This window comes from Colossoma macropomum, unplaced genomic scaffold, assembly GCF_904425465.1.
Source record: "Colossoma macropomum unplaced genomic scaffold, Colossoma_macropomum, whole genome shotgun sequence".
Classification (NCBI taxonomy): Eukaryota; Metazoa; Chordata; class Actinopteri; order Characiformes; family Serrasalmidae; genus Colossoma; species Colossoma macropomum.
In genome coordinates this window covers 3,762,282-3,778,321 of record NW_023494798.1, presented here as the reverse complement: position 1 = coordinate 3,778,321, position 16,040 = coordinate 3,762,282, and the positions used below count along the sequence as shown (strand labels likewise).

General features: G+C 40.2%; 1 protein-coding gene across 1 annotated transcript; it reads right to left on the bottom strand.

The window, feature by feature from the left end:
* Positions 1 to 3,167: 3,167 nt before the first annotated feature.
* LOC118818451 (extracellular calcium-sensing receptor-like) lies at positions 3,168 to 7,666 on the bottom strand. Its single transcript, XM_036585712.1, has 5 exons — positions 7,535 to 7,666; positions 6,432 to 7,208; positions 5,385 to 5,609; positions 4,207 to 4,330; positions 3,168 to 4,081 (listed from the first exon to the last, which is right to left on the bottom strand). Exons 1-5 carry the CDS (start codon positions 7,664 to 7,666, stop codon positions 3,168 to 3,170), a joined length of 2,172 nt encoding a protein of 723 aa, XP_036441605.1.
* Positions 7,667 to 16,040: the final 8,374 nt, after the last annotated feature.

Here is a 16,040-nt window from a genome sequence, read left to right as displayed (position 1 = left end):
GTTTAAGTCTTTTGTATTGAATTGTGGTGTATTGTATTATGCAATGTAGTCCCTCAATTATGATCAGAAGTTTGAGTTTGCGCAAAACAGGGGCGTGTCTCAATCATCCGAGATTCAGACACTGAACTTAAGATAGATAGATAGATAGATAGATAGATAGATAGATAGATAGATAGATAGATAGATAGGTTGATAGATAGGTCGATAGATAGATAGATAGATAGATAGATAGACAGATAGATAGATAGATAGATAGATAGATAGATAGATAGATAGATAGATAGATAGATAGATTACATTATTGATTCCCAAATGAAAACTGCAGCAGCAATTCACATAAATCCACAATTCATATAAATCACTCAACACACAAAACTTAAAGCAGATATGAGGTAGGTAAAAAACACATAACTTGCACAAGACAGACATGAGGCAATATAACGCCTTATAGTTTTAGAGATAAAATATAACTGTGCAAAGTTAAATGTGAAATGTGCATTGTACATTGCAACATAGAAGATAAGTCTCTTCTCTCTCACAGAGGGCTGTACTAAGTCCAGTGCCACTGCTTCTTTTGACCACCAATTCTTGTGATCAAAATATTTTACACACTTTTCACTCTAAGGCTAGTACAAGTACCCGATTCAGGCTAAGGACTAGAAAGAGGTTTGGGTTTAGGTTTTGAGTTGAGGTTAAGGTAGGAGTAAATGAAAGCAAATTTGTTAGAAAATTTGTAAAATCTATCTTAAATGCAAGATTCTGATCTATAAAGCATTAATAGTGGACTATGCCAATAGCCTTATCCTTACTACCTCCCCATCCCATCACAGCACGTCTTCCGTGACACGTGAAACCACATCTTTTCTTACTACTCCTAATGCATCATCACTGGACAGTTCAGCACACTAAAGGAGAACAGTTACTACTAAATTTGTTATGTCAGATGCTCTAAATTTACTGGTTGGGGGTTGGTTGCAATTCCATAATAATGCCAAAGAATGAACTTTTCAACAAGCATATATGGATGTGGTGGGGCTACCTCAATTTGGAAAGTGCCTAATAGAAGATATATAGCTTTTTATTTCATCAGCAAACTATCTGTTTAAAAAACAGTTAAGGGTACTGACACTGTCCTCTTACAGGTCCAGGATGGGACTGATGGAGTCATCACATACTATAGCCAGCATCTGAATGAGCCAGACCGCAACTACAGTGCGATGATGAGAGAGCTATTGACCGTCATGGTGGGCCTGTGCTATTTCTGCCCTTACCTGTATGGTGTCCCCTTCATCCTCCACACTGATCACCTCACTGACCTTGCTCAGGCATTTGAAAGAGCCCGAGGATCAGGTCACAAGTTGGATCATGGCTTTGCAAGAGTACTATATCACCATCCAATACCGTGCCTTCACGTTATGGCTGAAGCCTTGTCTCACTGCCCATGCAGAGTTGAGCAATTCTGGTACTGTAAGTGCCTCGTGGAGAAAGTGGCCACATTTGCTGCTGCTGTTGCTGCCATCACTCCCAGTGGCACCGGACTTGATGCTGTGAGCCTTGAGGTGTTCCATCATGCCTACAAGGAGGATGTGGAACTGTTTTAGGCATGTTGTTGGCTTTGGGAGGGCAGAAACCAGATTGGACAGTCGTGACACTGCACAAGCTTAAGGCGATTTGCACCAGCTAAGACAAATACAGGATGCACAAAGAGATGCTATACCTTGTGTGAGAAGAGACGATGCCTAGGAAGCATATTTGGTAGTTGCTGGTGCTGCGCAGCCTGAGGACGACAGTGCTGAGCACAGTGTATGGCACTCTAGTGTGGGCAAAATGCTAAAGCACGTACGGCAGAGTTTTTTCTGCTCGGGGTCCTGCATGGACAAGAAGCTCTATGTGCGCTGCTGTGATCTGCTGCAGTGCCTCCTCCCAAGCATATGCAGTCCCAGACCAGAGTGCAGCCACCACGACAGGGCAGCTAGTTTTTCTGCCAGTTCAGAGTGCCTTAGGGACACCACAGTGACCTAGGACACAACTTTAAGTCGGCACTCATGGCTGAGTTCTGCAACTGACTGAGCATTTGGACGGGTTAGACTATGCTGCTCCACCCTCAAAGCAATGGCCTTATGGAGCATTTTAACCAGACAACCACCACTCAGCTTGTCTTTGTCAATGTACAGCACAAGCACAAGCGGGACCGACATTTACCACACAGCACTTGTGATGGCCAGGACAATGGATGTGCTGAAACCCTGGCTGATGAAAGACATCTCAGGCACCTCCCACTTTGTTTGGACTCTGTGGGACACTGGGACGGTGACTTTTCAGGGGAGGGGCTGTGTGGCATCTGCAGCAGGCTCAGCATTTGGGAGAATTGGGGCTCAGGGACATGGCATGAGGAGAGGAATCTATTTGTCACATTTGTTGTGGTGGTTGCTGTTGATGTAGATGTTGGTTGTTTGGAGTGTGTGTTGTCTGTTTTGTTGTGTTCAGCCTTGGGTTGGTTGGTGTGGTTTTGGTGTTTGCCGTCAGTGGATGTTGTGTGGCCGGATGTGGCCTTCTCTGCTGTAATTGCTGTATTGTTCAATAAAAGAGCATTTTCCTGAAGCAGAAAAATGTCATTCTCTGGCTTTTTCTGCTCCAACACTACAAGAGTAATACCCATGGGCTTAGAATGAGATATTCTAGAAGCACAAATGAATAGGATATTTGGGTGTGTCCAGTTTTCAGCTCCCTTCAGACAAGTACAGCCATGTCTTTTGTAACTGACATTAACGCAATATCACTAGGCATTTTAACATAATGGAGGAGAGTGCAAACTGCCAATTCTGTTATGTCAGCATAAGCCATGATGCTTGGAGATTTGGAGAAAGGAAAGGCCACCCCACCCACCAAGCTTGGATTAGATTTTATTTTTGAAGTAAAGGTATCTAAATGTATTAAAACTCAGTTCTATGAATAGCCCAGCATAAACTGACATTAATAATAATGATCAAACATTATTGCAGTGGTACATGTGAAAAGTTTTATTATGCATATTTAAACATTAAAACATGAATTCTAATTTAATTAAAAAGATGTACTGGTGAGGCTGCTGTACTATATACATAAAAACCTAATCATCAATCAGCACATTTTAAGGTGGGGCTAATTATGCAATTTGTGTCAGGGTTTCAAAAAGCCTTGGAGGGTCCTTTACCCATAAGATGTTTCTTGGTATTCTGCTCTGGTCTAAACATGATTAGGAAACATTTGGGAGCAAAAATACAAATAAACAAACCAAAGCTTGAGGCCAGAATAGCAAATATCTCTACAGCTACAGTGAACTTTCCAGGAGAGCTGACATAAGCTGGGATAAAGGTAACCCACACTGCACAGAATATGAGCATGCTGAATGTGATGAACTTGGCTTCATTAAAGTTATCAGGCAGCTTCCGAGCTAAAAAAGCCAAAATGAAACATAGAAGTGCCAGAAATCCTATATAACCCAGCACAGCCCAGAAACCTACAGCTGAACCTAATGCACATTCCAGTATTATTCTTTCCTTGTAGTACTTTAGATTTTTGAAGGGGAGAGGAGGAGATGTTGTCAACCAAAGAACACAAATAATGACCTGTATGAGAGTGAAGGCAAGAACACTGAGTCTCTGCTGTGGAGGCCCAAACCATTTCATGACATTACTGCCTGGAAGTGTAGCTCTGAAGGCCATTAACACCACTATTGTTTTCCCCAGAACACAGGAGATGCAGAGGACGAAGGTGATCCCAAACACTGTGTGACGCAGCATACAGGACCACTTAGAAGGCTGACCAATGAAAGTAAGTGAGCAGAGGAAACACAGAGTCAGTGAGAAGAGCAGCAGGAAGCTCAGCTCTGAGTTGTTGGCTCGAACAATTGGAGAAGTTCTGTGTTTGTAGAAAACAGCAATCACACATACAGCCACGAAGGCCCCAGAGAGAGAGAATGCTGTTAGAATGATGCTCAGAGTGTCAGCCCAGGACAGGAACTCCACAGGCTTGGGGAGGCAGCTGTCTTGCTGGGTGTTGGGCCAGAAATCAGAAGGGCAGCGCACACAATTCAAAGAATCTAAGAGGTTAGAAAAGCATATGTAGAAACTTTTTTTTTAGAATGAACAACAAGGGAATGAACAAAAGATGAACAAAATATAAATATGCCCATCAAAATTGCCTACTGTATTGATGATACACAACCTGTCTTGTTACTGATCTCTCCTTCTGCACATGGTATACAGTCATAGCAGCAGATTGGCTTTCCTTTCTGCACAGCTTTCCTGGTCCCTGGAGGACAGCTCTCACTGCACACAGATCTTGGCACCTGAGACACAGTAGAGAAATGCCAATATTCCATTATTTTTCAAAAAAATAATAATAAAAAAAATGTCTGAAGTTCACAATGCTATGTATAGATGAACGTATTTCTTACTACACACTCCTAAAAGGATTCTTTGGTTAAAAGAATGGTTGTACATAAGACCATGAACATTCAAAGGACTTTCCATGCTTAAATATTTAATTGCATCGTGAAAGCGTTCTTCAGATTGATGTAGAATGTTTTGCAAATACATTTTTGAAAAGGGCCTTTTTTGGTCATATATGGAACCATCTTAAAAAGTGGTCTATATATGAACCATATAAGACATTCTCCATCAACCTGAATAACCCATTTATCATGAAAAGAACCTTTAAAGCAAGAAAATATTTTTTGTGTCTTCATGATTCTATATAGAGCCATTGTGTTTACTGAAGAAGATATTGTGAAGATTGTACCCCAATGTTTAAATTCATTACTTTGTCTAATGGAAATTAACGAATACATTAAATACGTTCAACAGTTATAATAAAGTCCATACATATGAAGTGTGTCCAATTTATTATTTTTTTATTTTTTCTTAATAATAAGCACGTATGGATGGTTTCTTCACTTAACTCTAGTTTGGTCGGGGCCAAATCACTTTCATTAGTTATGTGTGATCTTTATTTGGAAAGCCCCTAAAAAAAATATACAGATGTTTAATTAATCAACAAACTGTTTATTGAAAATCAGTTGATTCTCCACAGTTTTACGGTTAGTATGAGTGCCACATTTAGGCTTAAGACGAGAGTGATGGTCTGTTTTTCTTTTAGGGTTAAGGTTGTAATTAAGGTTAGAACAAAATTGGTAATAGATAGGTAGTAGAATGTAAGTCAAATGTACTTCGCAACTTCACTAAATCCAAAATATATAATATATATATATATATATATATATATATATATATATATATATATATATATATAACAGTTAATGCAATTGATTACCAAAATTAATTGAGTTTTGCTAACTGAACGAAGTTTACAGTCAAAAGACTACTGTAAATCTCGGACTGTACCTCAGTCTGTTCCCCCATCCAGATGATAGCTCTGCTCATACTGAACTCCTGGCCTCTCGGTCTGGATGAGTCATAGTGGCCCACAGTCACAAAGTCCAAACCACCATCTTTCTTAAATTGCCAGTTTATGAGCTCGTAGACGGCAACAGGATCTCCACTGGAATCAAACGAGACCTGAAAACCATTCTTTGTAGTGAAGTCCACTCTTTTGAGCTGGTCGAGTATCTGCAGTGGCACATATAATCCGAAAAACTGTAAACAGAACTGTGACTTTTAACTGTGACTAATTGATTGAATGAATTACTAAAAATATTAAAAATTAAGTAATAATGAATAGGCCGATGACGATTCATTGTCAGTGACTATATGAGCAATTTAACCATAAAAAGAGTTCAAAATCAGAATCGATTTATGTTTATTTTCTTTGTTTATTCCTAAATTAACGTTCGACATCCTATGGAATTTTTTCTTTTTGATACTTAGTGTAGTGATTTTTTGTCATGTTGAGCGCGAGACGTTGGCTCTGCAGTGGCTTCACAGATGCAGAAATATTTTTTTAGAACCAACATTTCGATGCTGTTTTTCAGTTTAAATTGTGAAAGTGCATTTCAGGAGTTATATTTGTCTCTTTCCTAAGTTAAAAAGATTTTAAATATGTAAACCTGCTTATGTAAATCAATCGTTTACCATCGTATTCGATAAATTAAGTCAGTAATAAATAATAATAAAAAAAAATGACAAAGTTTTTGGTTAATGAAATCAGTTGTCACATTTCTGTAAACAAGACACCTTCACATTTAGAAAAATCCTGTAATGGTGTTATTATGGAGCAATAAGTGACGTTAAAATTGAAATAAAATAACAACGCAATGGTGGAAATGCTCAAATAGCATAATTTATATATAAACATTATAAATATATATATATATATATATATATATATATATATATATATATATATATTTATATATATAATTCTTTTAAGCATGTATAATGCTTTTTTATGAATAATAAAACAAGCTATTTTTAAATGTATCAGTTTTATACCTGCAACGGTGTGAATTTAGCGCTCTTGTCACACTGCGTGTCATTACAGATAACACCGTGGATGGCATGCGCTATGGCATACGTAGCTTTGTACACCAGGTTAGTGATGCGCAGCTGCGATGTGTCTGTATATGGGTTCTGCAGCGCGCGGATATCCTCGCTGCCGTCACATTCCCGCGCGCCCCCGGAGGAGCCTGTCAGGCTACAGCTGAACGAGCTCTCCCAAAACTCCGTTAGCAGAGGCGATTTCAGTGCTTGTTCTGGAGAGAGATCCAGAAGAAACTCACGGAAACCTGGAATCACTGAGCGGGGGATCCCAAATCCTATCGCCCCAGCGCACATGTTAAAGCGCAGAAACTCTGGATGGATAATCCACGCATCGCTGCCGATCCACTGAAGTGGAGGCGGCGGCTGTCTTGTCAGTTCTTCTAAGAGAACTCTCATGTCGCCTGAGGCAAGAAACGCTACTATAACCCGGGCTGTTGATCTGCGGATGACGTTTGCCACTCTCTCCAGTTTACTGCGCGGTTCTGTTCTGTATAAGGACTCGGAGTACTCCACACAGATGCCCTCCTCCTGCGCAGCCTTTAGAAACGAAGCCATTCCAATATTCCCATAGTCCGTGTCGCTGCGCACTGCCCCAATCCATGTCCAGCCAAAATATTTGACTGTTTTTGCTAGTGCGGCCGCTTGGTGGTGGTCACTAGGTATGGTCCTGAGGAAGGCAGGATACTGATGCTTATCGCTCAGACATGCGCAGGTTGAGTAGTGACTCACCTGTAATTCAGAACAGAAAAGTCGATAAAAGCGTCATTTGAAACGCCTAATATGATTCTGGCGTAGTTATGGATCATGATATGTTCAGTTCTAACCAACCCCAAAAAATAATAAACTAGAATTCTAATATTGCACCTTTTGGTGCAACATACAATCACCTGTGGAATTCCAAAGAGACCCAGCATTCTAGTGACGCTAATTGAAGAAGTGGAAACAGAATCTCCTACGAGAGCAGGAACAGCAGCGGCTGCAGATTTTGAACAGGAATCAGTATCATTAAAAAATGCTTCCATGCCGTTTGCAAACTGAAGTGCAACTTTGATTGCCGTCGGCACTTCAGCGCATGAGTCGTGTATTTGGTATCCTAACGTGATTCCCGGCAGGAAATCTGTCCTGTTGTTGATCTCGTGGATGGTGAACTCCAATGCACGGGCGAAGCGCAGCTCCCTGAAACTCATACTGTTCAGAAACATAAGATACATATATATATATATATATATATATATATATATATATAATATATATATATATATATACAGGCATTTAAAAAAATAGAGTAATCCAGGACAACAATTTTATATAACAATTTTCATACAATTTTCAGATGTAACTTAATAAGTATCGCATGTCTACAATAAAATTTAACAAGTGCTCTCTGAAACCGTTCACTCCACACTCACAGACAGACCTCCCAGAGCACTGTGGCTGCAGTGGCTGTCTGGTGTAGTTGTTCTGCTGTGAACTTGTGTAGAAATGAATCGAAAAAATTCCTCCGATTATAAAGTCTCCATTCATGAAAAGACCAGACGTTTTAGGGTTAATCCACCGCCTGCAGCTGACCGGATCAACTTTACAAGCTGCTGGATTGAAACCAGTTATCCATAACATTAATGCAAACATCATTAAATTTGATCCAAGCTCCATGGCATACTTTGTAGTTCTACAGCCCTTTGCAGGCCCGGTTGACTGACTATAACCACCTTCTTTTGATACCATGTGGGTGTGAGCTCAGACTCAGGAGGCGTGGTTATGTCATGAATAGTGATTGCAATTATTTACATAACTTTTGTATTTGTGTTTCTCTGGTGTAATGAAAGGTGTCATTATCATCCATAAAGAAGCTGACCTGAAGTAACCCCATGCCCCATCATCTCTAGGATACATTCGAAACCGTTTGCGTTGTGTCTCAGTTATTCATATTTTCTATGTGGAATTTTAGGACATTTCTGTTCGTGACATTCAGCGCTACTGTAACCACAATATTTCTCACTAAAAATGCCAATTTTTGGCCAAGGTAAAATGCAAACAAAATCTATGAAATGCTCTTTAAGACTAATATTAAATATTGTATCTCCAGCCCAGAAAAAGACGCAGAAAACTGAGGAAGATATTGGTGAATGGATCCATAGAGCACACGGGAAAATGCTCTTAAATTTTTAGCAGGCACTTCAACACACAGCAAGAAATGTCCACACCAGCGCTGCCCCAACACGGACACAACATATGAGGAGCGAAAACACTTGTAACCACCAGTTACACAACGAATCCCACCCTCTTGGACATTATGGGGCATTTGAACTGTCATTAGCTTAGCCGTATCTGGGCTGAGTTTACCCCGAGTTTAAACATGAATGAGTCGCATGTGTTTGTAAACTCTGTTGCTTTGTCCTCGGAAGCTTCAGTTTAAAACAGACCTGAAATTTAAACTAAACTAAATTGCTGTGCTGTATAAAAATCACACATATACCACTAGGTGGGGCTGTATCTCAGGTTTAACTGAGGTTTATCTTGAACCTGTTAAAGACATGGTTTTACTGAGGCTGACATTAAGACTATTGTGATTGAAGAAAATTTATTTTAGTCAATATTTTAACATTTGATACCTACAGGAAGGCCCATATACCTTTCACTATAATGTCTTCTGGACTTCATGGCGTGTTTTATTTAAATGCTGTATTGCTTAATTAAACACTCAGGTACCATTTTAAAGTAAATGAAACACGAATTGTTGCAGTCTGGGTGCAAAAACTAAATAAAAACAAAATGATGTGCAAATCATTTAAACCCTATATTTAATTTAAAACAATACAAAGACAATAAATCACATGTTGAAACTGAGAAAGTTCACTGTTTTTTGAAAAATATTTGAATTTCATGGCAACAACTCGTTCCAAAAAAGTTGAGACAGGGCCAACAAAAGGCTGGTAAAGTTGTGTAATGCTAAAAAAACATCTGGTGGTTCATTGTCAACAGGTTAGTAACGTGACTGGTTATAAAAAGCATTCCAGAGAGGCTGAGTCTTTCAGAAGTAAAGATGGGGAGGGGTTCACCACTCTCTGAAAGACTGCACGATCAAATAGTGCAACAATTCAAGAACAAAATTCAATTTACAAATAATGTTTGCTGTGGTACATAATAACATTAAAAGATTCAAAGAATCTGAAGAAATCTCTGTATGTAAGGGACAAGGCCAAAAACCAGTATTTGCTGGCCATGATCTTCGGGCCCTCATCACTGCTTTGAAAGCAGACATGATTCTGTAGTGGAAATCACTGCATGGGCTCAGAAAAAAACATCTGAAAAAGTCTATGAAAACAGTTCGTCGCTGCATCCACAAATGCAAATTAAAACTGTAAAACACAAAGAAGAAAGCATATATAAACAGAATTTTGATCTCTGCCTGCCGGGTGACGGGCGGAATTGGCGGCTCTTGTGATGGCAGGAAACAACCACTTCACCTCCACTCTACCACCACTTTAATCGCCACTGCACCATCATTTCACCACCAAGTTTATTAGCAGCTGCCTCTTCATCGTCACTTCACCGCCACTTCACCGTCCCTTTTATAAGTGATCGCCACTAAACCGTCGCTTTACCGCAATAATAATTGTGAACGCCACTTCACTGCCACTGCACAGCTACTTCACCGTCACTTTTATTAGCGACCCACTTCACTGTCATTTTACCGTCACTTCAGCAGCCTTCACTTCACCAGCACTTCACCGTCACTTTATAGTCACTTTTATTAGCAACTGTCGCATCACCGTCACTTCACCGCCACTTTACCACCAGTTTTGTCAGCAATCACAACTTCACCCTCACTTCACCCTCACATTTATCGGCGACTGCCACTTCACCGTCATTTTACTGCCGCTTTTGTCAGCAACCGCCACTGCACCGTCACTTCACCATCCTTTTTATCAGCGACCGCCACTTCATTGTCACTTCACGCAATTATCAGATACCACCACTGCACCGTCACTTTTATTAGCGGCCGCCACTCCACCGTCACTTTACCATCACTTTTATCAGTGAACGCCACTTAACCGTCACTTTACGCAACTTTTATTAGTGACCACCACTTCACTGTCATTCCACCCCCCACTTTACCATCACTTTTACGACGACCGCCCCTGCACTGCCACTTTACTGTTACATTTATCAGCGACTGTCTTTTCACCGATCACTTCATCAGAACTTCACCGTCACTTTACCTCCACTTTTCTTAACGACTGCCACTTCACTGTCATTTCACCACCACTTTACCTTCACTTTTATTTGCGATCGCCACTGCACCGTCACTTCACCGCCACTTTACCACCACTTATATCAACAAATGCAACTTCACTGTACTATCACATTTATCAGCCACAGCTACCTCAACCTTAATTCACCACCACTGTTATTAGTGGCCGCCACTTCACCGCCACTTTTATTAGCCACTGCAACTTCACTGTCAATTCACCGCCACTATATTAACGATCGCAACTTCACCGTCAGTGTACAATCAATTTTATTAGCAACCGCCGTTTAACCTTCACTTCACCACCACTTTATTAGCGACTGCCGCTTCAAAGTCACTGCACAGTCACTTTACTGCCACTTTTATTAGCGACCGCCACTTCACCTCACTTTACACAACTTTTATTAGCGACCGCCATTTCACTGTTACTTCACCATCACGTCACCACCACTTTTATTAGCGACCGCCTCTGCACTGTCACTTTACCGCCACTTTACCGTCACATTTATTAGGGACTGCCACTTAACCCTCACTTCACAGTCACGTTTATCAGCAGCTGTCACCTCACCAGCACTTCACCGTCACTTCACCACCATTTTACCTTTAATTTTATTTGTGACCGCCAATTCACCGTCACTTCACTGCCACTTTACCACCACTTACATCAGCAACCGTCACATTTATCGGCAACTGCTACTTCACCCTCAGTTCACCACAACTTTTATTAGCGACCGCCGCTTCACCGTCACTTCACCGCCACTTTTATTGACGACCGCCACTGCACTGTGACTTCATCGCCACTTTATCGTCAAATTTATTGGTGACTGCCATTTCGCTGTCACTTCACTGTCACTTTTATCAGCAGCCGACACTTCACCAGTGCTTCACCGTCACTTTACCGGCACTTTTATTCGCAACTGCCACTTCACCTTTACTTCACCACCACTTTAAAACCACTTCTATCAGCCGCTTTTATTAGTGATTGCCCATTCACCATCACTTCACTGCCACTTTTATTAGTGACTGCAACTTCAAAGTCGCTTTACTATAACTTTTATCAGTGACTGCCAATTCACCGTTACTTCACCACTACTTTTATTAGTGGCCGCTACTTCACCGTCTTTTTACCGCCACTTTTCTTTGCCACAGCCACTTTGCCGGCACTTCACCATCACATTTATCAGTGATTGCCACTTCACCATCACTTTACGCAACTTTTATTAGCAACTGCCACTGCACCGTCACTTTCATTAGCGTCCGCCACTTCACCCTGACTTTCATAAGTGAATGCCACTTCACTGTTACTTTACGCAACTTTTACCAGCAACTGCTACTTCACTCTCACTTCACCATCACTTTACCATCACTTTATTCAGCAACCACCACTTCACCATCACTTCACTGCCACTTTACTGCCAGTTTAATTAGCAACCGCAACTGCACTGTCACTTTACCGCCACTTTACCACCACATTTATTTGAGACCGCCACTTCGCCATCACTTCACCACCACTTTGCCACCACTTTTATTAGCAATCACAACTTCACTGTAACTTCACCATCACATTTATCAGTGAGTGCTACTTCACTGTCACTTCACTACCTCTTTTTTCAGCATCTCTTCATGTCAATTTTTAATCAGCAAAGGGCACTTCACCACCACTTCATGCAACTTTATTAGCAACCGCCACTGCACCATCACTTAAATTAGCGACTGCCACTTTACCATCACTTCACCATAATTTTTTTATCAGTGAATTCACTTTACACAACTTTTATTAACGATCGCCACTTTACTGTCGCTTCACCACCACTTTACCATCACTTTTATCAGCGACCGCCACTTCAACATCACTTCACTGCCACTTTACCATCACTTTTTTTAGCAACTGTCACTGTACCACAACTTCACCACCACTTTTATTAGCGACTGCCACTGCACTGTAACTTCACCGCCACTTTACTGCCACATTTATTAGCGACTGTCACTTCACTGTCACTTTTCTCACCAGCTGTTACTTCATCAGCACTTCACTGTCATTTTACCTCCACTTTTTTTAGCATCTTCCACTTCACCTTCACTTCACGACCATTTTACCTTCACTTTTATCTGAGACCACCACTTCACTGTCACTTCACTAGCACTTCTATCAGGAACAGCAACTTCACTGTCACATATATCAGCGACTGCTACTTAACCGTCACTTCACCATAACTTTTATTAGCGACCACCACTTGACCGTCACTTTCATCAGCGATCGCCACTTCACCGTCAATGCACCCCCACTTTTATCATTGAATGGGACCGTCATTTTCCCGCTTCTTTTATCATCGACCGGGACCGTCACTTTACCACCACTTCCCCGGCAGCGTTAGTAGTGTCCGGCACTGCACCTGACACATTTATTAGTCACCTGTGTAGGGTGTATTTTGTGGTAGCCATCCCACCATCTACCAAAGCTATGGTGAGAAGCCAGAAGACGTACCAAGGGGTTTGCCATGGGGTATACTTTTTTTTGGGCTTAGTGTTTGGGAATTTAAGGAGATAATTATTTATTGTAACCCACTACAGTCCTTAATAAGTTACATCACACAAGCATTGGAGGCTGTAACTTTTTTTACTAAGTAAGTAGTAACCCATCACAGATTTCTCTTGTACAGAGAATATTTAGTGATGTGGCAACTTACATTTACTTCATCCTATGATGGTTGTTCGATTGATGGGAGTTTTTGTTTCTTTTTTCATTTGGTTTCATTTGATTCATTAGTGAATTTTCCAGCACTGTACTATTTTTATATTTAAAAAAAAAAACAAAAAAAACTGCTTCTCCTTTTTTCAGGTGCATTTGTTCTGTCTTGTTCACAGAACTGCTCTGCCACCTAAGAAGTTTGGTAGATTGGTGTGGGGGGTACCAAAGTCAGAAGCCCCATTAGCATATGGCTACTGCTTGAATTTCTCCACTGAAAATGAAGTGAGATATGTAAAGGCATGAAAAAAATACATTATGATAACCGTGAAAAGACATTGTAAAGAAATGTTGAATTTGCATTAGTTCTTATAACAATAAATATTAAATGAAATAGTAAATATTGAGTATATACAAGTATATTCACTAATTGACAAATTAATAAATCCAAAGCACATACATTCAAACAAGAAAAAATAAGTAAAAATAAGTAAAAATAATTTAAATTGTAAAACATTGAAGTCATAGATAGAATACACATGTAATGTAATGATGTAAGTAATCATTATGTAATTGACATTAAAAAGCATAATTTATTACAAGTGTTAAAGAATTTGTAAACAATACAATGTCTTAATAGTATTAATAGTGTTGAAGTTCATGGTTTACTGATGTTAACAAATGTAGTAATTAATCTCACTTTAATGGAAAGCATTATCAAAAAATCACAGCACACTGGAAGGTAAGAAAGAAGGAAATTAAATACAAAAAAAAATGGACTTTCAATGTATAAGACAACAACCACAAGCATCTAGAAGATGTAATGTTCATAACACTAACATTTAATCTTGCAATTTCCAAAATCAAATTGAACTGCTTACCCTATTATTTCCACATACATTGTAAATCTGCCCTTTACTGTTATTTAAATACAAATTACCCACTGATTTGAAATAAGCATACAAAACATGAAATCAATACAATGTTTAATTATCACAATAGCAAAACTACAGGTATGTGTTTTGATAATCTAAATTACCTTATCAGACACCGTTATCAGCAATAAAGAATAATTCGAATATTTTGATAACCTACATCACCATCAGAATGTAAGGAGTAAGTTTTAGTTATTGAATCTGTACTGATTTAACATTATACACACACAATAAAATGTTAGATACACTGATACTACACTAAACTAATGGTATGCAAATGCTCGGTAGGACTGCTAGATTGGTCAGACAAATTGTTCAAACATCAGTGAAGTGATGCACTCTGATAAAAATGACGGCGTCTAACAACACTGCCAGTGAAATGAGGGTGGCTAATAAAGTGGCGGTGCAGTGACGGTGAAGCCACAGTGCAGTGCTGGTCGCTAATGAAAGTGGTGGTGCAATCATGGTGAAGTTCTGATGAATTGTGATACCTTGTCAAAACATACTACCATCCCACAAATGTATAGGTCATTTCTTACTTTAACCAGGGTAAGATGTTTCAATATCTTAAATCACTGTATCCAAAAATGGTACAAACATTACTACAGGTAGAATAGCCTAGATAGCCTAAACCCCAGAAAATGTTACCAATATTAAACTAATGTTAGGATATTTTGATAGCCGAAATCAGCTTATCAGGGAGTTATAGAATATCTCAATTATCTTGTGTCATCTAGGGAGAATTTATATTGGGAATTGAGTGAAAACACGTGGCAATTTAATCTATTGTTCAATCTATTGTGAACCTTTCCACTGTATGTAGTTCCAGTGTTTCCTGGCATTGTTTTGTGTTCATTGATTGTGCGCGTGTGAAGACCTGATTTGTCAAATGGCACATGAATTTGAAGGGAACTGAATCAGATGCAATACCGGTGCTAATAAAAGTGGTGGTGAAGTGGCCGTCGAAAGTGAGATGAACCGACGGTGCACTGCCGGTCGCTCATAAAAATTGCGGTGGAGTGGCAGTCGCTGATTGAAGTGACGGTGAAGTGGTGGGGAAGTGACGGTGGAGTGGCAGTGAAGTATTGGTTGCTGATGAAAGTGATGGTGGAGTGGTGGTGAAGTGAAGTTGAAATGACAGTAGAGTGGTGGTGAAGTGAAGGTACAGTGGCAGTGCAGTTGCGTAGTTAAAACCTCTGAAGCTGTTTAGCCAAACCTGTTCTAAACTCAGACTAAACTACTGTTAAGCTAATGACAGAGCAGTAGCTCAAATTACTCTAATAAAGCTGAACAGGAAGCACTAAAGCTAGTGGGCAGAACCCCAGGAGCTGGGAATGCTATTGGCTCAAGGACACTATAGCTTTTGTGAGTGAAGCCATCAATGTTGGAGAAGCTGTACACTAAGCACCAGAGCCAGTGGATTAATCCTCAGGGTCCACACACAAGCAGTACTCTTGCCAGCATCAGTGATGCGGTGGACAGTAGAAAGAGTGGAACTGTGACTGGTGGGTCATGGACCAGAAGTTTCATCCAGCAGAGAGTCTTTTTTAATCTCCATGGCTGGACAAGCCATTCTCCAAAGTGGGACTGGGAATGAATGGGACCCTGCTTTGTAGAAAGGCTGCCAGATATGGTGTACTGGGTGCACACCTTTGGAGGCCATCCTTGGGGCCCTTCAAATTGATGCC

What these genes read in the sequence shown, in the direction of transcription:
- LOC118818451 (XM_036585712.1), bottom strand. Translation starts at nt 7,666, where the DNA reads ATGAGTTTCAGGGAGCTGCGCTTCGCCCGTGCATTGGAGTTCACCATC. An exon ending in CTAAATTCACACCGTTGCAG is followed by an intron (nt 5,610 to 6,431) that starts GTATAAAACTGA and finishes GTGCCACTGCAG; the next exon opens with ATACTCGACCAGCTCAAAAG. An exon ending in AGAGATCAGTAACAAGACAG is followed by an intron (nt 4,082 to 4,206) that starts GTTGTGTATCAT and finishes CTAACCTCTTAG; the next exon opens with ATTCTTTGAATTGTGTGCGC.